Genomic DNA, 21,125 nt, shown 5'->3' on the forward strand with positions numbered 1-21,125 from the left:
AAGGCATCTAAAAAGTGCCTTACTTTCTAAAGTGACCAGCAGGTATGAATTCAAGCCGAGATGGTCAGCTTCACTTTCAAAGGAGGTTACAGTAACTAGTATAAAAAAATTAAAAAAAAAAAAATAAAAAAAAATCTGGCATTGATTATGGCTGCCATCCCCTTTTTAAAAGCTGGTCCTGTTTAGCAGCTCAGCTAAACAGTAAGTGCAAACAGCTGTGAATAAAGCAGCACATAATGGTAAACAGCTTTAAATGGTCAAAGGGGAACTTACCAACAGATCGTCCTGATGGGATATATACACAGGTGCTTTTCTTTCGACCTTTAAACCCTGCACACTAAGTGACTCCGATTTTGTTACTTCTTGTTTAGTAGAAACAAAGCACAAAACATTCATTTTTTCCTGCATTTTCCAAAGTCCTCTGCTTTTGTTTGCTTATGGGATTTGAGGTTCTCATGGTTGGTTGCACCACTCCTGATGCAATTATGAAAATAAACAAAAAAGGAAGCAGGAAATAATTTCATTCATCCTAGCATTCTGCAAACAATGTAACTATATTCAGCAATTCTTCCTGGCAGCCTTTCCTTTATTGATAACAACGAGCTTTTGTAACCTGGAAATTAAAATGGACATGATTGGCAGGCTGAGGAACCCTATACTGATCAGCCCGTGATAAGAGATCCTAAGAGAGAAAACAAAATCCAGTTCCATTAGCACACTAGCATTAACAGAGTAAGCTGTGAAAATTTCAGTGTTCATTTGCAGTATAAATTGGGGACTGTGTCACAACTGACGAATTGTCATTTTCGCTCCACAGCAAGACCTCAGCAAAACTGCGTTAATTGTAGTCTGTTGTTTAGGAAATTACAGAAGGTACAAAAGAGCGATGGAAAGCTGCATACCTGGCGGTTTGCCCCAACACAACTTTTTGCTGGTTTTGAGGGGAAGGAAGATTAAAAGGTCAGAATGTGCAAGCACATCAAACTGCAAAATGGTACATCTTCCCCCTTGCTTTGCAAGGTCCAACAACAAACAGATACCACACCAAAACAAAACCATCAGTGCTGCCTAGAAGGAAGCTTATCGACGAAATTAAAAAGGCTATTTTGACAAACCCGATGTTTTCACCAACGTTGAAAAACATTCCAGGTGGTCGGAAAAATTATTCCAGATTATAAACATAGTCGGAAACTCCATGTTACAAGAAACGTAAGTAGCTGGCAGTGCCCTGAATCAAGATTAAAAGACCAAAAATGTGTAAAAATGTGTAAAAAAGATCAGTGCAAAAAAGATATGAAAAGTGATGTGAAATGTCATTAGTGCCACCACCTTCTCTAAAGAGACAGCATCCCCTTATACCATCCATTGCCAAAGTTCTTGTCCAGAATTCAGAACTTACCTGGTCAACAAAAATTCCCTCATACACTCACACTACTAAGAGGCTACAGCACCCTAAGCTTTTCTGATATAACTAATAATTTAAAGTAACAATATCACCAGATATCAGATTCTTTCTGTTACGAATATGCGCCACAGAACACGCAAGTGCTTGCAATTTACCATATACCTGCATGTCAGATACCTCTGTATCAAAAAGGGGCTGATAGAAAAAATAGCACTTCTCTGTGTAATTAAAGCTGTGTATCATCCCGTAAACTTGCATTTCTTCAATTTCAGAGCTACGCTTAGCATTGCTGAGTATTCTGGCATGCACAGGTAAAAAAGTGGTCCTCCCCTCCTCTTAGTTTCGGTTGTTTTGGTCAGTGAGGCTCAATTTCTTTCCTCTGATTTACTCATTCAATTTAATTTTTCTGATATACAAGCCCTCGATGCCTCTGAGCTCTTCACCTAATACAATTTCCTTTCAGCTCTTCACCATGGTCCCTCCTCCACAACTGTTCCAGGTTCCCTAGCTCCCAGCAGTCTTATCCTAATTATTACCTCTGAACCTTGTACAGTCCAAGTGTTATTTCCTTAGCATTCACGTCAGATAAGCCCTGTTTCTTGCTGCCTGAACAAATGCAGGAGAAAATTGAGGGCACAGTGGTAATACGCTCCCTCCGCACTGTTCCTGGCAGGAACAGTTACAAAGGAAATCTTGTTTAGTCGCTGCTGTCCTGGGAGAGAGTATGCTCTGTTCAGATGAAATATTTGGAGAATTTTATTGCCAAATCCTAACAGGTCTCCCCAGAGCACGAGGGAACCACTATCTGTCAACAGCCAATAACTGGGTCAAATTCAGACATTTTTTTGCAGGAGCAACAAAAGAAGCAAAGGAGAAAAATTAGAATGGAACAAATAGAGACTAAAAAGCTATTTTAGTTTTAACACCATCTATTAAGAACAGCAGCATGGGGATGGGAAGGAAGCACAATACTAACCTAGAGGAAAGACTGAATTCTGAAGAGATCTCAGGGGGATTTTTTTTAAACAAACTAGTTCTTTTTCTGTTGACATTTTATCAGGTGAGATATACATATTTAACACACTTTGATTCAATATAAAATCACGGTAAGACAGCAGGAGTTTTCGGTGGAGTCCTCTGCAGAGTAAGAGATGGAAGGAGCATTTCCACCTCATTCCCCAGTGACCTCTTTAGCGTGTCTCTCACTACCACATTTTCACAGACCATAAATCTTAACGACTTTTTTTCTGCATTGCTCTGCAGCTGGGCTTACCGACTGGTTATACTCAGCCTTGCCACACACGTACCCCTGCTAGAAGCTGTATGAAATCTGGATATATGCATCCTGACCCTGCCTTCATGAAATTTTACCTGTTGCTTTGGAAAAGGATCCAAAGAAGATTATTTTGAGTTGAGGAGCCTTCAAAGAAACAGATCCTCAGAAGCTGTATACTGCAATGTCCACCACGTAGTCAAGTTCACTTAAGCCACAGTCCTAAATGCAGATTTGAATACTGATATGATGGAGAAAAATCACATCATAGTATTTTTCAGGAAAATGCATTTTATATTTTTTACGTTTAGGGGCTTTTCACCAGCCCCCTCCTCAATCACCTCAACACTTGCACTCGACGCTCTTTTTTCTTCCCTTTCAAATACACAAACAGAAATCCCAGCAAATACAGAAACAGAAATCACAGCCTTTGTATTGCGATAAGCAAATTGGAGCAATCTTTTCAAATTTAATTTTTATGCTCATCCTTGATAGATGTTTCTTCTTTGGTGGAACAAACAAAAACAAAATGAAAACGGCTCTAACATAAATACATTATGCTTCTCTCTTTTCTGAACACGTTTTTCAACATCGTTTGCAATTTTTTGTCTTTATGATTATCTGCCATGATAGGTAACACATTTGATTATAAAAAATATTTGTCTTTTTGTAACATCAAACATATTTTGTATATTTTACTTATCAACACATTATTCTGTTACTTTATGTTTCAAAAATGCAGTGAAATGGTGCCAGAAGGGACAGATTTAGCAGCAGGATTTTATTATTCTTTTAAATCAATAAGCAATGTATTAAGACTTCTTAAAATACCCTGCCTTCACAAGGAAAGCTTGTGTCCAGGCAGTGGAAAAACAGCATAAAGTATTCCTTACAGTGAAACTGCATTTGAAGCTACATAACTAATTGCAACTCTAAAAGTGACAAATCAAGTTCAGATTTCTAGTCAAAAATATTAGTCTTTTTTCAGAGTCTTAGCTGCTTGCTATTCACAACTGTTCCCTAAAACATAAATATTTACAATTTGTGTCTTTTTTTAAAAAAGACTCACATTCCTTTGCACACTTTAGTAACGGTTGCTAAGCTTTTGGACACAAAAAACATAACTGTATTAATATAGCTAGATGCATGAAGCTATGTTAAAGACTAAGTTAAAGTCACGAGTGAACTTCTCAAGAGGTTCAGTTTCCAGTGCATATAAGAAGTTTGGGTTCAAAAATCAAAGGCTGGTGAAAAAAGTGTAAAAGTACAAAAAGAAGTTATGTGCTCTTCCATTTTTGATTTGTAGACACAGTTATTAGCAATTATTGGACATCAATACGGCTGCAAAGTATCCTCAAGTGCTAAGGTATTAACGGAGTGCAGTGAGCTCACCCCCATGTAGACACGATTCTGTCTGAAAGGATGCACTCTGGCAAACCAGCTACCAGTGGGGTTGCTGGCACTCCCGACATCTGCGCAACTGCTATTCAAGATACTCCGTCTTCCAGGAGTCTGAACAAGTGCCCCTTCCACTACATATCTACTTGCAGTGATTGAAAAAGTCATTACAGACTGGCTGGAATAACAGCAGAAATAATAACAGCTATTATAGCTGAAGATCCATAGGAGTCTAGTAGAGGTTTTCATGACACGGTTTCTGATATTATGGTTTCTGACACTACATTTTTCATGTGCTGAGACAGCAGTCATTTGGTAAAACAACTGCTAAGCTCAAGGCCTTGGCATGTCTACTCTGTTTTTTCATTTTTCTAGACACAGGTCTCAAGCCTGCAGCAAGAGAGGTCTCCTTTCCTACCCTGCTGCCAATGTAAAACTTCCTCGAGCCCTAAAATGTAAGTTGTTTGGGGGGAAGCAGGGTGTGCACAGGTTGTGTCTGTATGCCCATTTCTGAGTTAAGCTACCTATTGAAGGAAATGATCTAGAGGATAAAAAAACATGTACAGCGCCAACAATGGGCTCTCAAAATGAAAAGAGGTGACATGAAGATTACTTTCCCCTCTTCCTCAGCACTATCTCCAGCTCTATGATTGAGTTACCATTTTTTCTTGCTTTTCTTGTCAACTCTCTTCTTCCTTTTCTTTGGACATCTGGTCTTGGAACAGGACTGACTGGATAATGACATTTTCAGGTAGAAAAATAGAGTATCTTTTGTGCTTTGCAGCATGCACATTATCCCACGGAACAATGCAACAATATTTTTCATAGCCAATTTTTGCATTCCCATTTCCCTGTTACCCCTTTCCCTCTTAGGGACTCTCTGAAACTTCTCCAAAGGCACAGAGTAATCACGTAGTTTCACATTTCTTTGTTGAGATGAGGCGTATTTGTGCTAGAAACATATCCACAAGCGAGAACGCCTACCTAAGCAAGCCAAACCTATAACCAGTGAGGTCCATTCCTGAAACGAGTTTTATGCTGTTGCACAGCAGTAAACGCAAGGTCAAAACCAACCCGCTCAGACATGGAAAAAAAAGCTACAAAGGATCTTTTCTAGATAAAGTCTTGTGAAATTGTTTGACCCTGACCTCTCAATTAAATCCACTTCTTAGGAAAGACCTAGTAGCAGTATGATGGAATATGTTCTGTTAAAACTGACTTTATTAATTTTATAATATGCACTGTAACATTAATTGGTAACATGAAGGATTATAAGAGCATTAAAAAAACCTGTTAAATAAACACCGAGCCATGCTTTCTCTAGTGCTACCTCTGCTTTTGTTAGCTGGCTTTGAAGCTTAATAGATTTACATGTCCCCATCACAGAGCTTTTCAGCAGCCTACAGGAGACCCAGAAGAGTAAGAAACTACAGATTGTTCTGGACTGCTGCCAATAGCCACCAAAATACACGGTCAATATTTTTCACTTAAATGTTCATCGCTACTGTGATACCATAATAACAGTAACTGTAAAACAATAACTTATTGCTTAGGGAAATGCCAAAGGCTTTATTTATTAGCCTCTCTCCCCAGGAACCAAATACTGGTGGGATGCAAGTGCTACTGTCATTAAAGAAAGGTTTGGGAAACACTACCCATAAATAAAATCGTGGTTCCATTTGAATTTCTTTGATTCTGAGATATCGCCAGGAAAAGTATGGGATAAATGATAAGGTAAAATTATAGTAATAAGAGGTTTGAAAAGCTAGAGAATCTGCTGCAACACTGGAAAGCTATCATTTTCTCTAAATGCTAGTAATCCTCTCTTCTTCTATTCAAGTACTTCTTAAGGTATACAGTCTAAAGGACAGAATATTTATAAATTTTATTCATATTTATAAAATCACTTTTACACATTATTTCTGTAAAGTTGTTTTGCGAATTCATACGGTTCTGTCTTTGTCCATAGACAATATCCGTAGTGTTTGGCTGAAACCTATGGAGTCTCTCTGGAGATGCTCATAAACCACGTTTTAGTCTCTTGAGAAATTGAAATACCAAGTTACATGATAGCCATATGCCCCCTAATTGGAAGGAATGCCTTCATTTTCAAAAGGTTACTCATATATGAAGAGATACTGCTCTGAACAGAAAATCACTTGATGGCATTTAATAATATAAAAAATAAAGGAAAGCACACCCAACTTTTACACTTGGCAACATTTTCCCGAGAAAGTCACAATTCCAAGGGCTTTTCATGACAGCTCTCTGCCTCCTGTCACACTGCAAGTCCTGTGAACCATAGGGAAGATGGTTCATAGCAGTAAGACAATGCCACCAACACTACAGCTTTCACGTAAGCGTGCTGTCCTTGGGTCCTAAGAAGCAAAGCTCAAAACTGCAACTGACTGGGAGTTTCCCATCAGAAAAGGTCTCTGATGAAAAACGGTTACTCCAAAGCCAAACTATTTTACTGAAGATTTTTTTCCCTAGATTTTCTCAGTTTTCTATCATAAAACCTGAAACAAATATTTACAGTTGCCTAGTCTGACCTGATTCTAATGATGCTGCTTTGCAGAAATGACCTGAAATATTAATTTTCAAATGTATTTCCTATTGGGTTATCTTGCCTCTTGGGGACAGTGGATCTGTGGCCTGGATGCCTTTTCAGATCCCACTCCTCTAAGAAGCAGGACTCACACATGTTTCAGTTGAATCAGGTCAATAAATTAAATCAGGAAACATTTTTAAATAAAAAGGCCTTAGTTTTACTTAGAAACAAAATAATAGTGAAACGAAATGTTCCACTGCTTTAAAATAATTTTTGAATCATTTAATTCCTCGAACACTTTTTATACTTCATTTTTTATCCTTATTTGGAACTGAAACAAATACTAAGCACTTTCTACAGGATCATGGATACTTACCTACAACAAAAAATTTTGTGCTGCCAGAAGAGGATAACATAAGACTGATCATAAAGCTATCCTTTCCAGGTTCTTGCTTTTCTTGGTTATAATGTGTTAAAATTACATTTTTCAATACTTGTTTTTTTATTCTCTTGTGGCTCTACTACTATAAAATCTTTAAGTTTGTTACTAACCTCAGGGAGGTAAAAGTTTCACTCTGTTTTCACTAAACCTGTGTTTCAGTTACCCTAGATGTGAAAAAATATTACACGTAGACATAATATTTACACATATGTATATAGACATGTATACATAGTCAAACATACAAAAAATATAGTACTCATGCACTTCCACATAAAGAAAGAACAAAGGTACGTACAACACTTGAACATCCCCTTCCATCACAATATGCATATAAATATTACATAGAGATTATTATGGTAACAGCGTTAAAATTTCTTATACATTACTTTCATAATAATGTAGGTCTTACATTTTTCTCATTTGATTTCTTCTTCAAATTTCCAGCCACCTTTGTGGATGCCCCTTCTGTGAGCTTTGAACTATACACCATGTGTACTATACTGTAGTCAAAGGGGAGAAACTGAAACGCCGCTCCTGTTCACACCTGCTCAGAGGGCCAGTGGCTCTCAAATGCAAAAAGGATCCAGAAAACTCCCTGGGCTTGTGAGCATGGATAAATCACCTTACAGCTTTGGACTTCTCCGAACACAACAGAAGCCTCAAAGTAAGCCTTCGAATGTAAATCGGCCTATCGATACAACACTCATAACTGATTAAATTAAGCTGAACTGAATCTTTACCATGTTCTCATCTTTTTCACAATTTAGAGAAAACAACGGCAGAGAATGGGATTATACAGACTTGAAATTCCATACATCTCAGTCAAGGTTTAATGCACATGTGCTTTAAATCATGCCCTATTTAACACTTGTGATTACACAGTTGACCAAATTCCCCCCAGAAAATGTTTCCACAACCTCTTCTAGTCACCTCACAGAAATATACAGGAACATCTTTCTTCTACAGAAGAATCATTTACTCAAGTAGGGATTCTTACAGACAGCTATAATTTCTGCCCCTGCAGCTAGAAAGCAACTCTCTACTTTAAACCAAAAGATTTGGAAGATTTACCATTAACAAATACATGTACACACTGGAAATCAGACGAGTTTCAGCTCATTTACTATGAAAAAATAATAAGCTGTGTCCTACCTATGGTGGTAATAACAGTGCCAGCAAAGAAGAAGGAACTTCCCAAGTCCCAGTGACTGATCTGAGTAGATGTGTTTCCTAAAGGTATGATTCCTGCATTTATTGCTGCCACTACTTGCTGCAAGTTTAAAAAGATTTGTGTCAATATTCATGAAACAAGAATATTAATATACATTACACAGTAAATTGATTAAATCACTTATTTAATCCAATCAATAAACCAGAAAAGGATCAGTGTTGCTCTGCTTGAGTTTTATCATTCAGTCAGGCTACAATTTAATCTTCAGCAGACACCCAAGCACTTCAGCACGCAGCAGAGCTGTAAACTCCAGACCATTAAGAAGAATGCAAAATCCACATCAGTAACAGCATCACCTTAGCTAGATGGCAAACACAATTATTTTTACTGTTGCAACTATTTGGTGAAGAAAAATATGCAATAGACAAAGATTTACAATGAGAATTTCCCCAAATATTCCTCTATTGAGTGAGGCAAGCAAATGTACTTCTTAAAACACAGCCATTTTAAAACTCCAAGAAAAAACGTGTCCATGCATTGTTTTGGATCAAATGAATGCCAATTAATTAAAATACTTTTGTAGAACAGATAATTCAACAATTAAAGATTAACAATTACACTTACAGTTATAAAACTTAACTATATTACTTAAAAATTCAGTCAAGTATCAAACATTTATCTCTAAGTTTATACAACTATATACTTAATAAATGTAGTTCTTGAAAAATTCAGTTCTAGCAGCTAAAATGAACAAGCTTGCCACCAGTGACATTTTCATAGTCTCAAGAAATATGAAACATTTCCTATTTCATCAGTGTCACCTCCTGTAAATTCTTATCACAAACAGTATTCTTGCTTAGTTCTATCTCCACTGCAGATACATACCAGTATTCGAGTCAAATACTACACATCAGGAAAAAGTATTTTTAAACTTGCAATGAATATTTTAAGGATTGTAAGTTAGCATTTCATTCTCAAACTTTAAAACAGGACTTATTTCATAATCATGATGCTTATAATAATAATAATTGGTGTTTAACAGAAGAACAGAGGAAGCAATACTGCAAAGCTGAAATGAACATTTTAACTAACTAATAGTTTGTGCTCGGCGAGTTGTCCAACAATGATTATGCACATAAAGATATTCAGCAATAGGGCAGAGCAGAATGGTTTTCTGTGTGGGCAGTCTATTGCAGAGGAACAGTGTTGTGCAGTAGCAATAATTTTTTCAATCCCGAAACAGACTGATAATTTGCAAATGAAAACATTTTTGTTTCTCAACAGCGCCCGTGGAAGTTAGGTGATCTGGACAGAAATGACAGAATACTAACGCTGGATTAAACAGGCCATCAATTTTTCATGATGGGATCCCAACATAAATCCACCTTTTCCAGTTTGCCATTTTCAAAGCTCAGATGCACAAAGTAGCCACTTTAAAGTCCACAGCAGCATCTCTGCAGCCACAGGGATCTTGTTGCCACACCTAAGCCGTTTTTAACACCCGGAGTTTTCAACAGAAGCCACCTGGGGGTGGTATCTTTACATAGACTTTACACTGTTTTATCTTCTATACCTTCAACTTCTATACCTTCAACTAAAACACCAGAAAGGCACACTTCAACGATGTGGAATTTTCAGTCCCACTGAGGAAGGAGAAAGGATGGGGAAAGCGAAGGGGAAGAGCATTTAATTTTCCTTTGGGTTGGAAGAATAAAGCTTCTTTTACGGTTGTACATCACGTGCAACTTGGCAACAGTAAGTACGGCAGCACTGACACTGGCAGGTGTTTACATTACTGTAGGAAGGGACACATCAAACTAAGCAGCAGGTGAAAACCATCCCTTGTATTGATTTTATAATTTACACAATACAGATATTCCTTTGACTTATAAACCCCAGTGTGCGGCATTATAAAGCCTACTGAATATGTTTTCAGGGTTTCATTTCAGTGGACTAAGTAAGAACTTTCATCACAAGTTCTTGTACCTGCAAATGGGAACACGCTCTCCAGTGAGGACATCATATGGCAAAGCACTGGATCAGTATTAATTTATGGGACCATTCATGTTTTGTAACAGTTTATTGTACAGGATGAATGTACCCAGAGCAACGCACCTGTTTAGGCAGCCTATCAAGACCAAGTTTTATACAGATCCAGATGTAAAACATTTTCAGAGCTTCATCTCATCGCTACGCATTTTTGAAGCCATACTACCTCAACGTCTTTTATATTTAGGTGTGCCAATCTAAACTGCTCAAAGATCCATTACAGATACGCATTTCCTAACTGCGCTACGCCATACCTACAGACTTCCAGGAAAAAAGATACAGCTTAACCGAAAACTACTCTGTTGGGTCAGACCTAACAAAACATGACAGATGGCTACAAAAGACAATTAGCCGCTATTATTATGTCTCTTCATTTTAGCCAACAGCTAATTAGGAAAAGAATCAGGGCAAGCAGGCTAAGTGATGCTTTCTCTTCATATATCCTCCTAGCTTCCAACTAAGCACATTTTTAGGGGCCTTCTGAGTGGGAGGCTGCATCTGCATCATGGTGTTCAGATTGGTTTGGGTGGGTCATTTTGCCCTGAATTTATCTAACTGCTTTTGGATCTCATTTGTGTTTTGGGAGCCAAGTCATTCTGTGGCAGTAAGTTCTGCAATTTACTTGTCGATCATTTAAAATGCATTTCCCTTTTGAGATTTTTATGTGCTTCGAAGTAATTTTTATAAGTTCTTATGTTATGAGAAACACTTGAATAGCAATTCCTTATTTGTCTCCTTCAAGAAATTAATGATCTTATTGACCCATCAGCTGCCTCTTTTTTTTTAATTAAAGACTCTTTCTTATTAAATAATATATTTACCTGTTTAAATAAATCCGTCAAATATTGTATATAAGTAATTTTTATTGCCAGTATTTCTCATTGGCTTTCTTGTAACTTTACTGATTTACCTCATCGATTGTTTTAAACATAGTTTTAGTCATGAATAGCCAGATGATGCCTTCTTCATCACTAGGTTATTAAGTTTCCAAAGACACACTATTACCCTTTGTCCTGAACTGTTCCCATGTTTGGGACTCTGCTTCAGAGTCTTCTGTCAGAGCCTTCCTTACTACCAAGGATGACAGTAAGGTAAGGTTGCTGGTTTACTGAGATCAATACCACTATGTCACACAGTCTTTGAATATTGCCTGCAGGTTTTTCGGGAGGGGTAACTGCATTTTCAGGTCTTTGGAACAGAGGGCATCTTTTCTTAGTTTGGTCAGTGCCTATGAGCACATCCCCATCTAAGTCTATTCCCAAGCATAATTATAAAAGAAAATAATATATAACATAACTCCTAACGTATGTACATTTCAGGGCAATAATTTCAGGGTAGCATCTTCTTTCCGACTACATCCACTGCACAAACTTACCTGGAATATTGGATAGTAACACTTCCTTAGCCCAAAATAAACACCCCGGCTCATGCAGCTGCTCCCCACTAACTTCACTAAGGGCCAGGATCTCACCCTCAGTGTTCAAACTGCACGCTATTCATTGTCAGTGCTCTTAGATTCAATTTTCTCTGCCACTTTATTCTTGGTCTTCAGCCTTTTTTCTTGACTGATGCCTTACTACTAGAGCGAACACAACTACTTCATTTGTCACAAGTTTGGCACGTCATTCTTTCCTTCCTTCATAACTTCTTCCTGTCACCTGAGCCTTTTGGCTTATCCTAACGTACACAATAGCAATACTAACTCTGTGCATTTTGAATCTCGAAACAGTTAGAATCATGAAAACTCTATATAATCTTTACATTTATCATATGTTGCAGCAAAGTAAACACTTTGCGTGATCTTAACATGGAAATTTCTTGACTTCTAAAAAATTACTTAACAGTATTAAACTTTACTGACTGCCTCAGTGGCAATTTTTCTCGTTTTTCTTATTTTTATTCCATATGCAAAGTAAATTCTGACTTTAAAAACTGTTTTACTTCAGCGGTACAGAACCAGTCGGCATTAGAGTATGGCAGTGGACAGTTTAAATTCTTAATCTACATAGATTATTTTGCTTGCCTTACTTTTTCTTCCAGAGCATTTGTCCACTAGTTGTCATATTATTAGAAGTGCTGGAGCGTGTCCAGAGGAGAGCTACCAGGCTGGTGAGGGGTCTGGAGACCAGGTCATATGAGGAGAGGCTGAGGGAGCTGGGCATGTTTAGCTTGGAGAAGAGGAGGCTGAGGGGAGACCTCATTGCCCTCTACAACTACCTGAAAGGAGGTTGGAGAGAGGTGGGTGTTGGCCTCTTCCCCCAGGTGAATAATGACAGCACCAGAGGAAATGGTCTGAAGCTGCGGCAGGGGAGGTTTAGATTAGATATTAGGAAGAATTACTTTCCTGAAAGAGTGGTCAGGCACTGGAACAGCCTGCCCAGGGAGGTGGTTGAGTCACCATCCCTGGAGGTATTTAAGAAATGTGTAGATGTGGCACTTCAGGGCATGCTCTAGTGGCAGAGATTGTAGGTTGTGTGGTTGGACTCGATCTCAAAGGTCCTTTCTAACCATGAAGATTCTATGATTCTGTATGAGATGACTGAGGACTGAGTAGAGGAGGAGTCACCCAGCACTTGGCACCCAATCAAGACTTCTGTGTGGAATGATTTTAAGGACAGTGTTATATAGTTACAGTAAAAGTAACAGGGCTTTTACCATTTGCTCTTCTTTAATTGTCTTTATAATGATAAAAATGTGGGCTTTTTTTGATAGCAAAAAGAACTGAGATAAAATTTTATCTCAGAATTTTAGGAACTTAACTCCCAATTTTTAAGTTACGTGGATTCTTAGGCTAGCTCTGTATTGTATCTTTGGATAGGCATGAGTTGTGTCTGAGTACAAGTCCTAACTTGTACGACACCCAAACTACCTGGCGTTACACCTGTATTTGTGAATAAGCTTTAGTAGAGCATCAGGGGAAAGAGGCAGAGACACTTAAGCCCAGAGTGGACAGGCCAGGCGTGACCTGCCTTACTTTCCCAAACAGGACCTGAGCTCCACAGACACATAAGCACTGCATTCAGGCTGTACTTTTTTGCTTGAAATCAGAACACTGGGAAAAGAAGAGTGACAATATAAATCTCATTTTAATTGAATGTCAGCTTTTCAGTTCCTATATAATTTAGAAACCTTCTGGCAAATACATCGCACAGTTTTGTATTATCACATCCCTGTGTTCACACAGATATCTGTCCATAGAGGCCACACTGAGATACCCTTGCAGATTAAGACACAGAATTTTGTGACTTTTTTCTGTCAAAACGAGAGCTAAAACAGCCTTTCAAACAGTGCAGTCATTTTGTGAAAACAGAAGACAATTCTCCTAGGTCAGGGATTTCAACCCCTGGTCCCCTGACCCTGCACGGAGCCGATGGAGATGACTGACAAAAGCCAGCCTGTTGGCAGTAGAGCTACATTCAGTACGCAGGGGTCTGTAGAACTGCAGAAGCAATACCGAGAGGTTATAAACCGAGAAGGTGAGCCTCTGGAAGCCCACCACTGTCTCATACAGGCATTGGGCAAAAACGAGTTTGCATCAAGCCAGTTGCCCTAATAGTCATCTCCTTGTTCCACACCAGGTTCTTAATATGTGCTTTTGTACTATCTTCCAGTCACTTCACTTTTATGAAATGACGTAGCACACCACTTCATTACTTTCAGCTTTTCTATCCAAAGATTAAAATAGAAGCACCTTAAATTATGCTTCTGATAAAATACAGAGCGCGCAGTCTTTCGTTACCCAGCTTGTCAGGAGTTAGCTTGTGCTTCCTGGCAGTCATTTAACAAGCAATGTCAAAAAGTCAGATACCCCTAAAAGTTTCTGGAAACTCATTTCTCAGCCGGGATTTCTTCCTTTGCTGTCCAGCTGCCATTCGACAAGAGCATTCTTTCACTCTCCAGTATAACGATAAATCTCATATGGCCCAGCTACTGCATGAGTCCTGTGTTTTTATTTCAGCTTTGGTTTAGAAAGAATGGAAATCCTAGTTCCTTGTTCAGAGGCACACTAGGATGCTTTTAACACTTAGCAAACTACTCTCCAGCCTCCCAAAGCATGTGCTTTTGAGCCTTGCTTTTGAATGAGATAGTAATGCTGTTTGTACTATAATTCTCTGATTCTATGTTTTTCTTTTTAGTTTGTATAATATATGCCTGTAATCTGCACTGGAGACTAGTACCCAATGTTGAAGAATCCAAGAACTCCTTTCACCCTATGTTCGCAATCTACTTGAACTAAAAACATGTAGAAACATATTGAAATACATTTCTATTTCTACACATACGTTACAAACAGACTATGTATATAAATTTTATGTGTGTGCATACATACATACACGTTCAGGGAAGAGGGCTTTGCTTTGCTTCTTGTGATTAAAGACTGGAAGAATTATGCAGACAGCTGCTCAGCAAAACTGACTTACTAATGAGTCATATCTGCCACCCTTTCTGAGACAAAAGCTGTCATTCAGATGCATTCAAGCCAGCTAGGTTCTAGGCCCTATAAAACTGTTTATCTGATGTAAATGTATCCTTTAAAAGCCCCAACACCGAAGCTGCAAAAACAGTTAGAAACCAACCTGCTTGAACAAAGAAGTGACAAGTTAGAATTTATTTATTATTCTCCCCAAAATCTGTATTGCTCTTATGCTCATGAAGGATAAAGTCTGTGCGCTTTAAAAGAATTCCTTTGGGTTTAACCGCCATGTAGAAAATAACTGCAGAAAAGGGAGTTGTCCTGTCACTGAAGGGAACGCTCCAAGGCAACAGAAAGTTTGGAAATAATTTCCCTCCCTCCAGGAGCTAAGTGCAGAGCCAGAAGAGGGGATCTGGCTGTAGGAGGACAGCAGGAACCGAAACAACCCTAAGCGAGGAGTGCACACAACCCAGGGGTTTCTGCAGCCCACCCGGACTCAACCACAGCAGGTGGATATCTGGGTGGAGGACAGGTCTGGGTAAGGTTATGATCGAAAGCCTTTCACAGAGGTCTTTTATTTAAGAAATATTCCTCTGATCTGGGGATACAGGTAGAATTTGGAGGGCTTCACTGTGGAAGGAGACAATAGCATCTGACAAAACTGAAGCAGAAAGGGAACACTGGGGTGAAAGCTAGACTTACAGACTCAGCGAGCAGAAGAGAGAAACAGGATCTTAGTGTACTAGTTAGGACCACCTGTATACTCCAAGTTAAGTGCTTTGATGGGCAGACACCTTACTAAAGACAGACATATGCAGAAGGTGGCAACACAAACTACAGTTCCTGCGCTTCATGTGTTAACTACTTTGAAAGCCATTCATTTCATGTCGCTTTGAAAACACCAACAGGCAGCTCTGCTACTGGTATTTGCAATTTGTCACAAGCTTCATGCCTGACATGCAGACAGTACACAAAAAACCTCATGCAATGGTTATTATGCTGCAGCATCAATTTCTTTTCTGCTGGTCTATCAATCTTTTCAAGGCTTTAGGTTTTACAAAGCATAAACACCTCCTGCTTCCAGGTTAGGATCCAGGCATGGGATGGTTCCTGCTTCCTTTTGGAGAGGCTGAAAGGAATTGCAAAAGGGAGAGACTAGGAAAATTTAGGGTTTAAACTGGTACATTCAAACTCCCTTGAAAAGTTCCTGCTTAGAGGACCTGTAAGCTACAGCTCACAGCACTGAGAATGTCCATAAGTATTGTGATTCAAAGAATGAATAAAATTTGACTCGAGCTTAATAGGCTTAGCTAATAAATATTAAATTTGTCTAAATAAATTTCAGATTTGTCTGATCTTTGAACAAGATCTTTGCATCTCTGTGATTTATTATCTCCCAAAATGATACAGCAAGCTCCAATGCCTTCTAATCTCCAGGAGAGAAAGAAGGATTTACACTTCTTTGTTTTAACAGTTTGCTACATAATCAGAGAGGCTATGGCTGAAGGAGCTTATTGGCTGAAATAAAACAACATATTCCTGAGGATGCCGCAAAATTAGTTTCCTGGGGCTACAATGCAAGTTGTAAAAAAGCCTATGACAACAACACAATACCAGCCACTGGTGGAGGTGCAACTGAACTAGCTAGCTACCTTGAAATACAAAAATTAAGCCACAGAAAACACATATTTTAAAGTAAAATATTTTGACAAGAAATTAATCACATAAGAAGCCATGATGACATCCTGGTCATGCCAGTTTGATGAAAGAAACACTGCTCCCATGTCATTCATAACTGTGTCAGGCTTTTCTCAAGAGACGTAAAGAAAAAAACCCCACATTTTTCCTCAAGGGAGATAAAAAGAAAACACATTTTGGTCTCATTCACAGTCTAAGAGATGAATGGAAAGAAAAGGGAGAATGCAGCTGATGCAAATGTCAGATGAAACCAGGCATGGGACATGACTGTGGACGCCAGCATAAGGAGCTCTTCTCCTCGTGTTAACCACAAGCGCGCACAGAACCCAAGGAGATCAACTTGTGGGATCGAGGTCAATTCAGCTAATCCTGGTGGTTCATTAATTCTCTTTTTTGTTGTTGTTTTAAATGCAAGCACATTTTTGTGGGCATTCAGTTTTCAGAAGAATCCACATACCCTGATAGGGGCTGTACTTAGAACTCTACAAGAGTCGTTTATTGCTGAGACAGCTTGGAGCGGCACCCTGAAAACTTGTTCAGATTTCAAAAGGAAGGTTTTATAAAACAAAAATTAGCACTTAGAAAGATTGTGCTGTTCAGCATGATATTATTTTTTCCACTTGTTAGGGTTTTCAGAATAAATATATTTGAAGGATGTTTCTGCTAAAGGAACCAGAAATGAGGTATGTTCTGTTATTAAGTTTCAGCGTACCTTTACTTGAAAACTCTTTGTTAACAAAGTTTCAGAATTAACTAAGATAACTAAAATAATTCACACCAGCTTTCTGGAACACTCTAGGTATTTAAAATAATATAACTGAAATTTCTCTTCTTTCCTATTTTTGTATGCAAAAATTATAGATTTTTGTATGCGAAAATAAAACATTACACAACTTGATGCTTGGGGATTGAAAGGAATTTTTTTTTTCCATTTTGGTTTATAAAGGTCAACACTAAAACAAATAACTGCTGAGTAATCCATAATTAGCTGATATTTACATAAAAAGCTCTTCTCTTTTCTTTTTTAATCAGCTTTCTCTTTGGCAGGGGGATAAATATTTGTCTCTCATTGCCAAGACATCCCACAATACGCAATGCTGGTCACATCCTTACCTCCTAGGAACAATATGAGTTCTGAGGGGGCGGAAAGCAAATTCATTTTCCCCCCTATAGAGGAATGAGGTGTATGAAACCACAATAACGGCAATTTTGCAAAGTCGTTGGATATCACAATCAGTCGGGCTCACCCGTCCCCAGAGACAACTCTTAACCCCAAGAGATGTCATGGAGGTGTAAGCATGTATCTGATGGCTGCGCAGCACTGCAGGAGGACATGCATGCAACCTGAACATCAGCAACGTAACCTCAGGTCTCTTTACATTTTCTACTACACACAGGTGCATAAATACAGCAGGAGCTTTTTTTTAGATACTTGGCAATACACTTTGTGCATCTGAGTTTGGAAACTGTCTCCAACGTTTTCAAATATTTAGCGGCAAGCTTACTATAGGGAACAGCCAACACACTAAAAGAGAACTAGAACTAGATTGAAATAATTAGAGATACAAGTTCTCCAATTAGAGATTTTTTTTCATGCTTTAATGGTTATTGTTATTTGCATGTGTATAGCTGGATTACTCCCAGGTTTCTATCAGCTTCTGCCCACAAAAAGCTCAGTGGTGGAGAAGAAAACCTGTTCCATGTGAGATGTAAAAAATCCCTACTGTAAATGATGATCAGTTTTATATATTTTGTCACATATATATAAAATTCACACAGTCTGAACTACATTTACTCTTTCATTCTGTCACCTGGCAGTTACTTTGTGTTGCATAGCAGGGCCAAGTTGAGAGCAGGCATCGGCAGAGAAACCAAAACACCGTCCATGATGAATTGTCAAGCGTTCTTCTTCTTCCAAAAGATGGAATAGTAGCCAAGTGTCGGGCCACATCCCTTTCTATAGCTTTACAATGTATTAGATATTATATATAACCTTCACCAAACCAATGCTTTCTCATGGGTTAACAACAGAGATCCTTTCAAGACCTTCCAACTGAAACTTTAAACACAGACTGCACAGCTTGCTGGTCTGCTGTACCCTGATTAGACTCACCAAGGTCGTGCTTGTATGTTCACAAGCTTCGCTGCTGGGATGTTTCTTTAGATGGAGATTTAGATGGACCACCACTGATCGCTGTGCACTGACTGCCCACCTCAGCACTCCTGTGTACAGCACACACTGATCCGCTTAATATTGTTGTTAATACTGGCTTCAAGCTACAGCAAAAGCAGTGGAAATTGCCTGGAAAAAGTGACCTCTTGGGTGTTCAGATATGCTCTGTGTGACTTTTGCACATTTTAACTATGGTATTAAATAGAAGTGCTTGTGAAATATCAAAAAAATTATGAACCCGGAAGCAGCTCTCAGTGGTTTAGACTGAAAGAGATTTGCAACACTGGACCATGGAAGTCGGAGACGGCGAAGGTCATGAAGACCACCTATTTGTTAACACATAGACAATGCTGCTGGACCGGGCTGCAGAGTTTTGAGGAAAACCCAGGCCATTTTTCTGAGGCAGCTGAGGCTACTTGGCCGTCAACACCAGAGCACTCTATTTCATTAACTTTGCACATTTTCTATGCTGCATAGCAGCTCTCCATTGCCCCATGTTTCACATGTATATAAAATATATAAAGTCTATAAAAGTATAATTCTCACTGAGCACACCTAGAGAAGCCACACAATTAATGTGAAAATACACAGTTTCAGGAATTCAAAACCCAGGGAATAAAGCTGCGTGTGCTGAAAAGCGGGCAACAGTATATACTGTTGTGTCAGGAAAGTTTTTGGTGATTGGTGAGATAAAATAAGGATGGAGAAGACAGGAAGGGAAAATTCCCGATCCTGTGTGCATTTATAGAAGCACACACCTCTGCGTTGTCATCAGCTCTGTGGCAAAGGGAAGATTTTAGCAAAGGTGATGGAAGCTAGATGGCCCCTGGGTCCTAGCGAACTGGACTTTCATTCCACTTTTTCTAAATTGTGCTCTCAAAATAGTCTCCCTAATTTGCTCACCTGACCAAAGCCACTGCTCATTGTACTGTCCATTAGCAGTCTTGGGACAGCGAAGTCTGCTTCAGAATAAGGATTAAATGGCAGATCAAAAGTTATGAAGACCAAAAAAACCTGGCATGACAAGCACCTTGAGCAATGACTAGCACAAACCAGAGCCAAACCAGTTTCTGGAATCCCAGAACACTAAGTTCAAAAGGAAAAGTTTACAATGAATTTCATTACAGTTTGACTCAAGGTAAATACTTGATTAAAGAAGACATTACAGTTTGTAAGCTCTGTAATTTTCTTCACGCACAGTAATCATTCCAGCTTCCTCCTCCGCTAGTACGTATTAATTTTCAGTTTTATAGCTTTCAGTGCATTCTTAAATAACACTTTTTCCTCACATGCACTATTTATTTTTATTCATACAGACATCCAGCACAAACTGAAGAAATACTGCATTATATTCTAATAACAGTCAGATATAAACCCGGAGAGACAAAATGCATTCCAGTAATCTAGCTTCTGTGACGAAGTGGTAAGTAGGGAACAAATATGACCCCATGGTTAGGGTAGCAGCCTAGACTTGGAAAAATGGATCTGAGACTCTGCTTTACCACTGATTTCCTATTTTACTTTGGGCAACTCACTTACTTCCTGACACTTAACTTGATATAATTTGTTATCCCTTACTCTGTGTAAAGGAAGAACCCAAATGCACTTGTAGGACCAGGCTTCCTAGGCCTCAGATCTCCTCCTATAAAAGGAGAGTAACAGCATGTTCCTGCCTCCAAGTTGTGGTGTTCTTCTTCGCAGAGGAGCAAAGGGAACAAGGAGAAAATAAGTTTTCCATTTACCCCGACAACAAGCAAAGCAAACTCTTCCCACAACCATCTCTCATCCATGTGCTGTGGAAGGCAGCGTCACACCCCAGTGCTTCACAAGCCGGTGTCCTTCCGGGCATGCCAAGATCACTAGCAAAGATGGGAGGTAATGCTGATACGGGTATCTGTGCTCTCATAATTGTACCGAAACTGTCATTTATTTTACGCAGAACATCAAATGGGCACTGAATGCTGATGAAGTGGTTTTTTATTACCAGTCTGTGCTTCTGGGTAGGGAATCATAAATGCTAAAATATCCAAGTACTCAAGAGCAAATTTCAATGGTTTTTGGATTAATGACCATCTCACAGATAATGTAAGGTAATATTGCCTCAAAATTTCTATTTTTATCTTCACAAGTACAGGATCTGACCTAAAAATTTCATATGGGGATATTTATACTAGCTACAAGGGATTGTCTTAATCAGAATGTGCTTGTATGTTTCTCTGATAGATTATCTCACGTGCTGCTGGTAAAACCACTGAAACATAGTTCTTACACAGCATCAAAATCAGCATCGACAGCACCTCCTCAGGCATGCCTGGTCAGGACACACGGAGATAGGAACTGCCTGACAGTCATTTAAAGGGCGGCAGTTTTGGAACATATTTTAGCAACAAGGCAGGGGAGAAATCATAAAATACAAGACATTTTCCCAGTTTGCCTTTAAAATTCAGTGATGCGCCATAAAAATAACTCTGAGCTCTGCATTTAAAACCGGAAAAAACCCCAGGTGTCCGAGCTGATGCTCAAGGCAGATTGGTCTAGAGAGGTAAAATCA

General features: G+C 38.9%; 1 protein-coding gene across 3 annotated transcripts in view; it reads right to left on the reverse strand.

Annotated features, from left to right (window-relative positions):
- KCNK2 (potassium two pore domain channel subfamily K member 2) overlaps window positions 1-21,125 on the reverse strand; it is a 148,538-nt gene that overhangs the window by 55,246 nt on the left and 72,167 nt on the right. For all 3 annotated transcript variants that reach the window (XM_054195404.1, XM_054195402.1, XM_054195405.1), the window contains one exon: window positions 8,222-8,339. In XM_054195404.1, the coding sequence (XP_054051379.1) occupies window positions 8,222-8,339 (118 nt within the window). The remainder of the gene's footprint in view (window positions 1-8,221; window positions 8,340-21,125) is intronic.

This window comes from Rissa tridactyla, chromosome 3 (assembly GCF_028500815.1).
Source record: "Rissa tridactyla isolate bRisTri1 chromosome 3, bRisTri1.patW.cur.20221130, whole genome shotgun sequence".
In the NCBI taxonomy this organism is placed as follows: domain Eukaryota; kingdom Metazoa; phylum Chordata; class Aves; order Charadriiformes; family Laridae; genus Rissa; species Rissa tridactyla.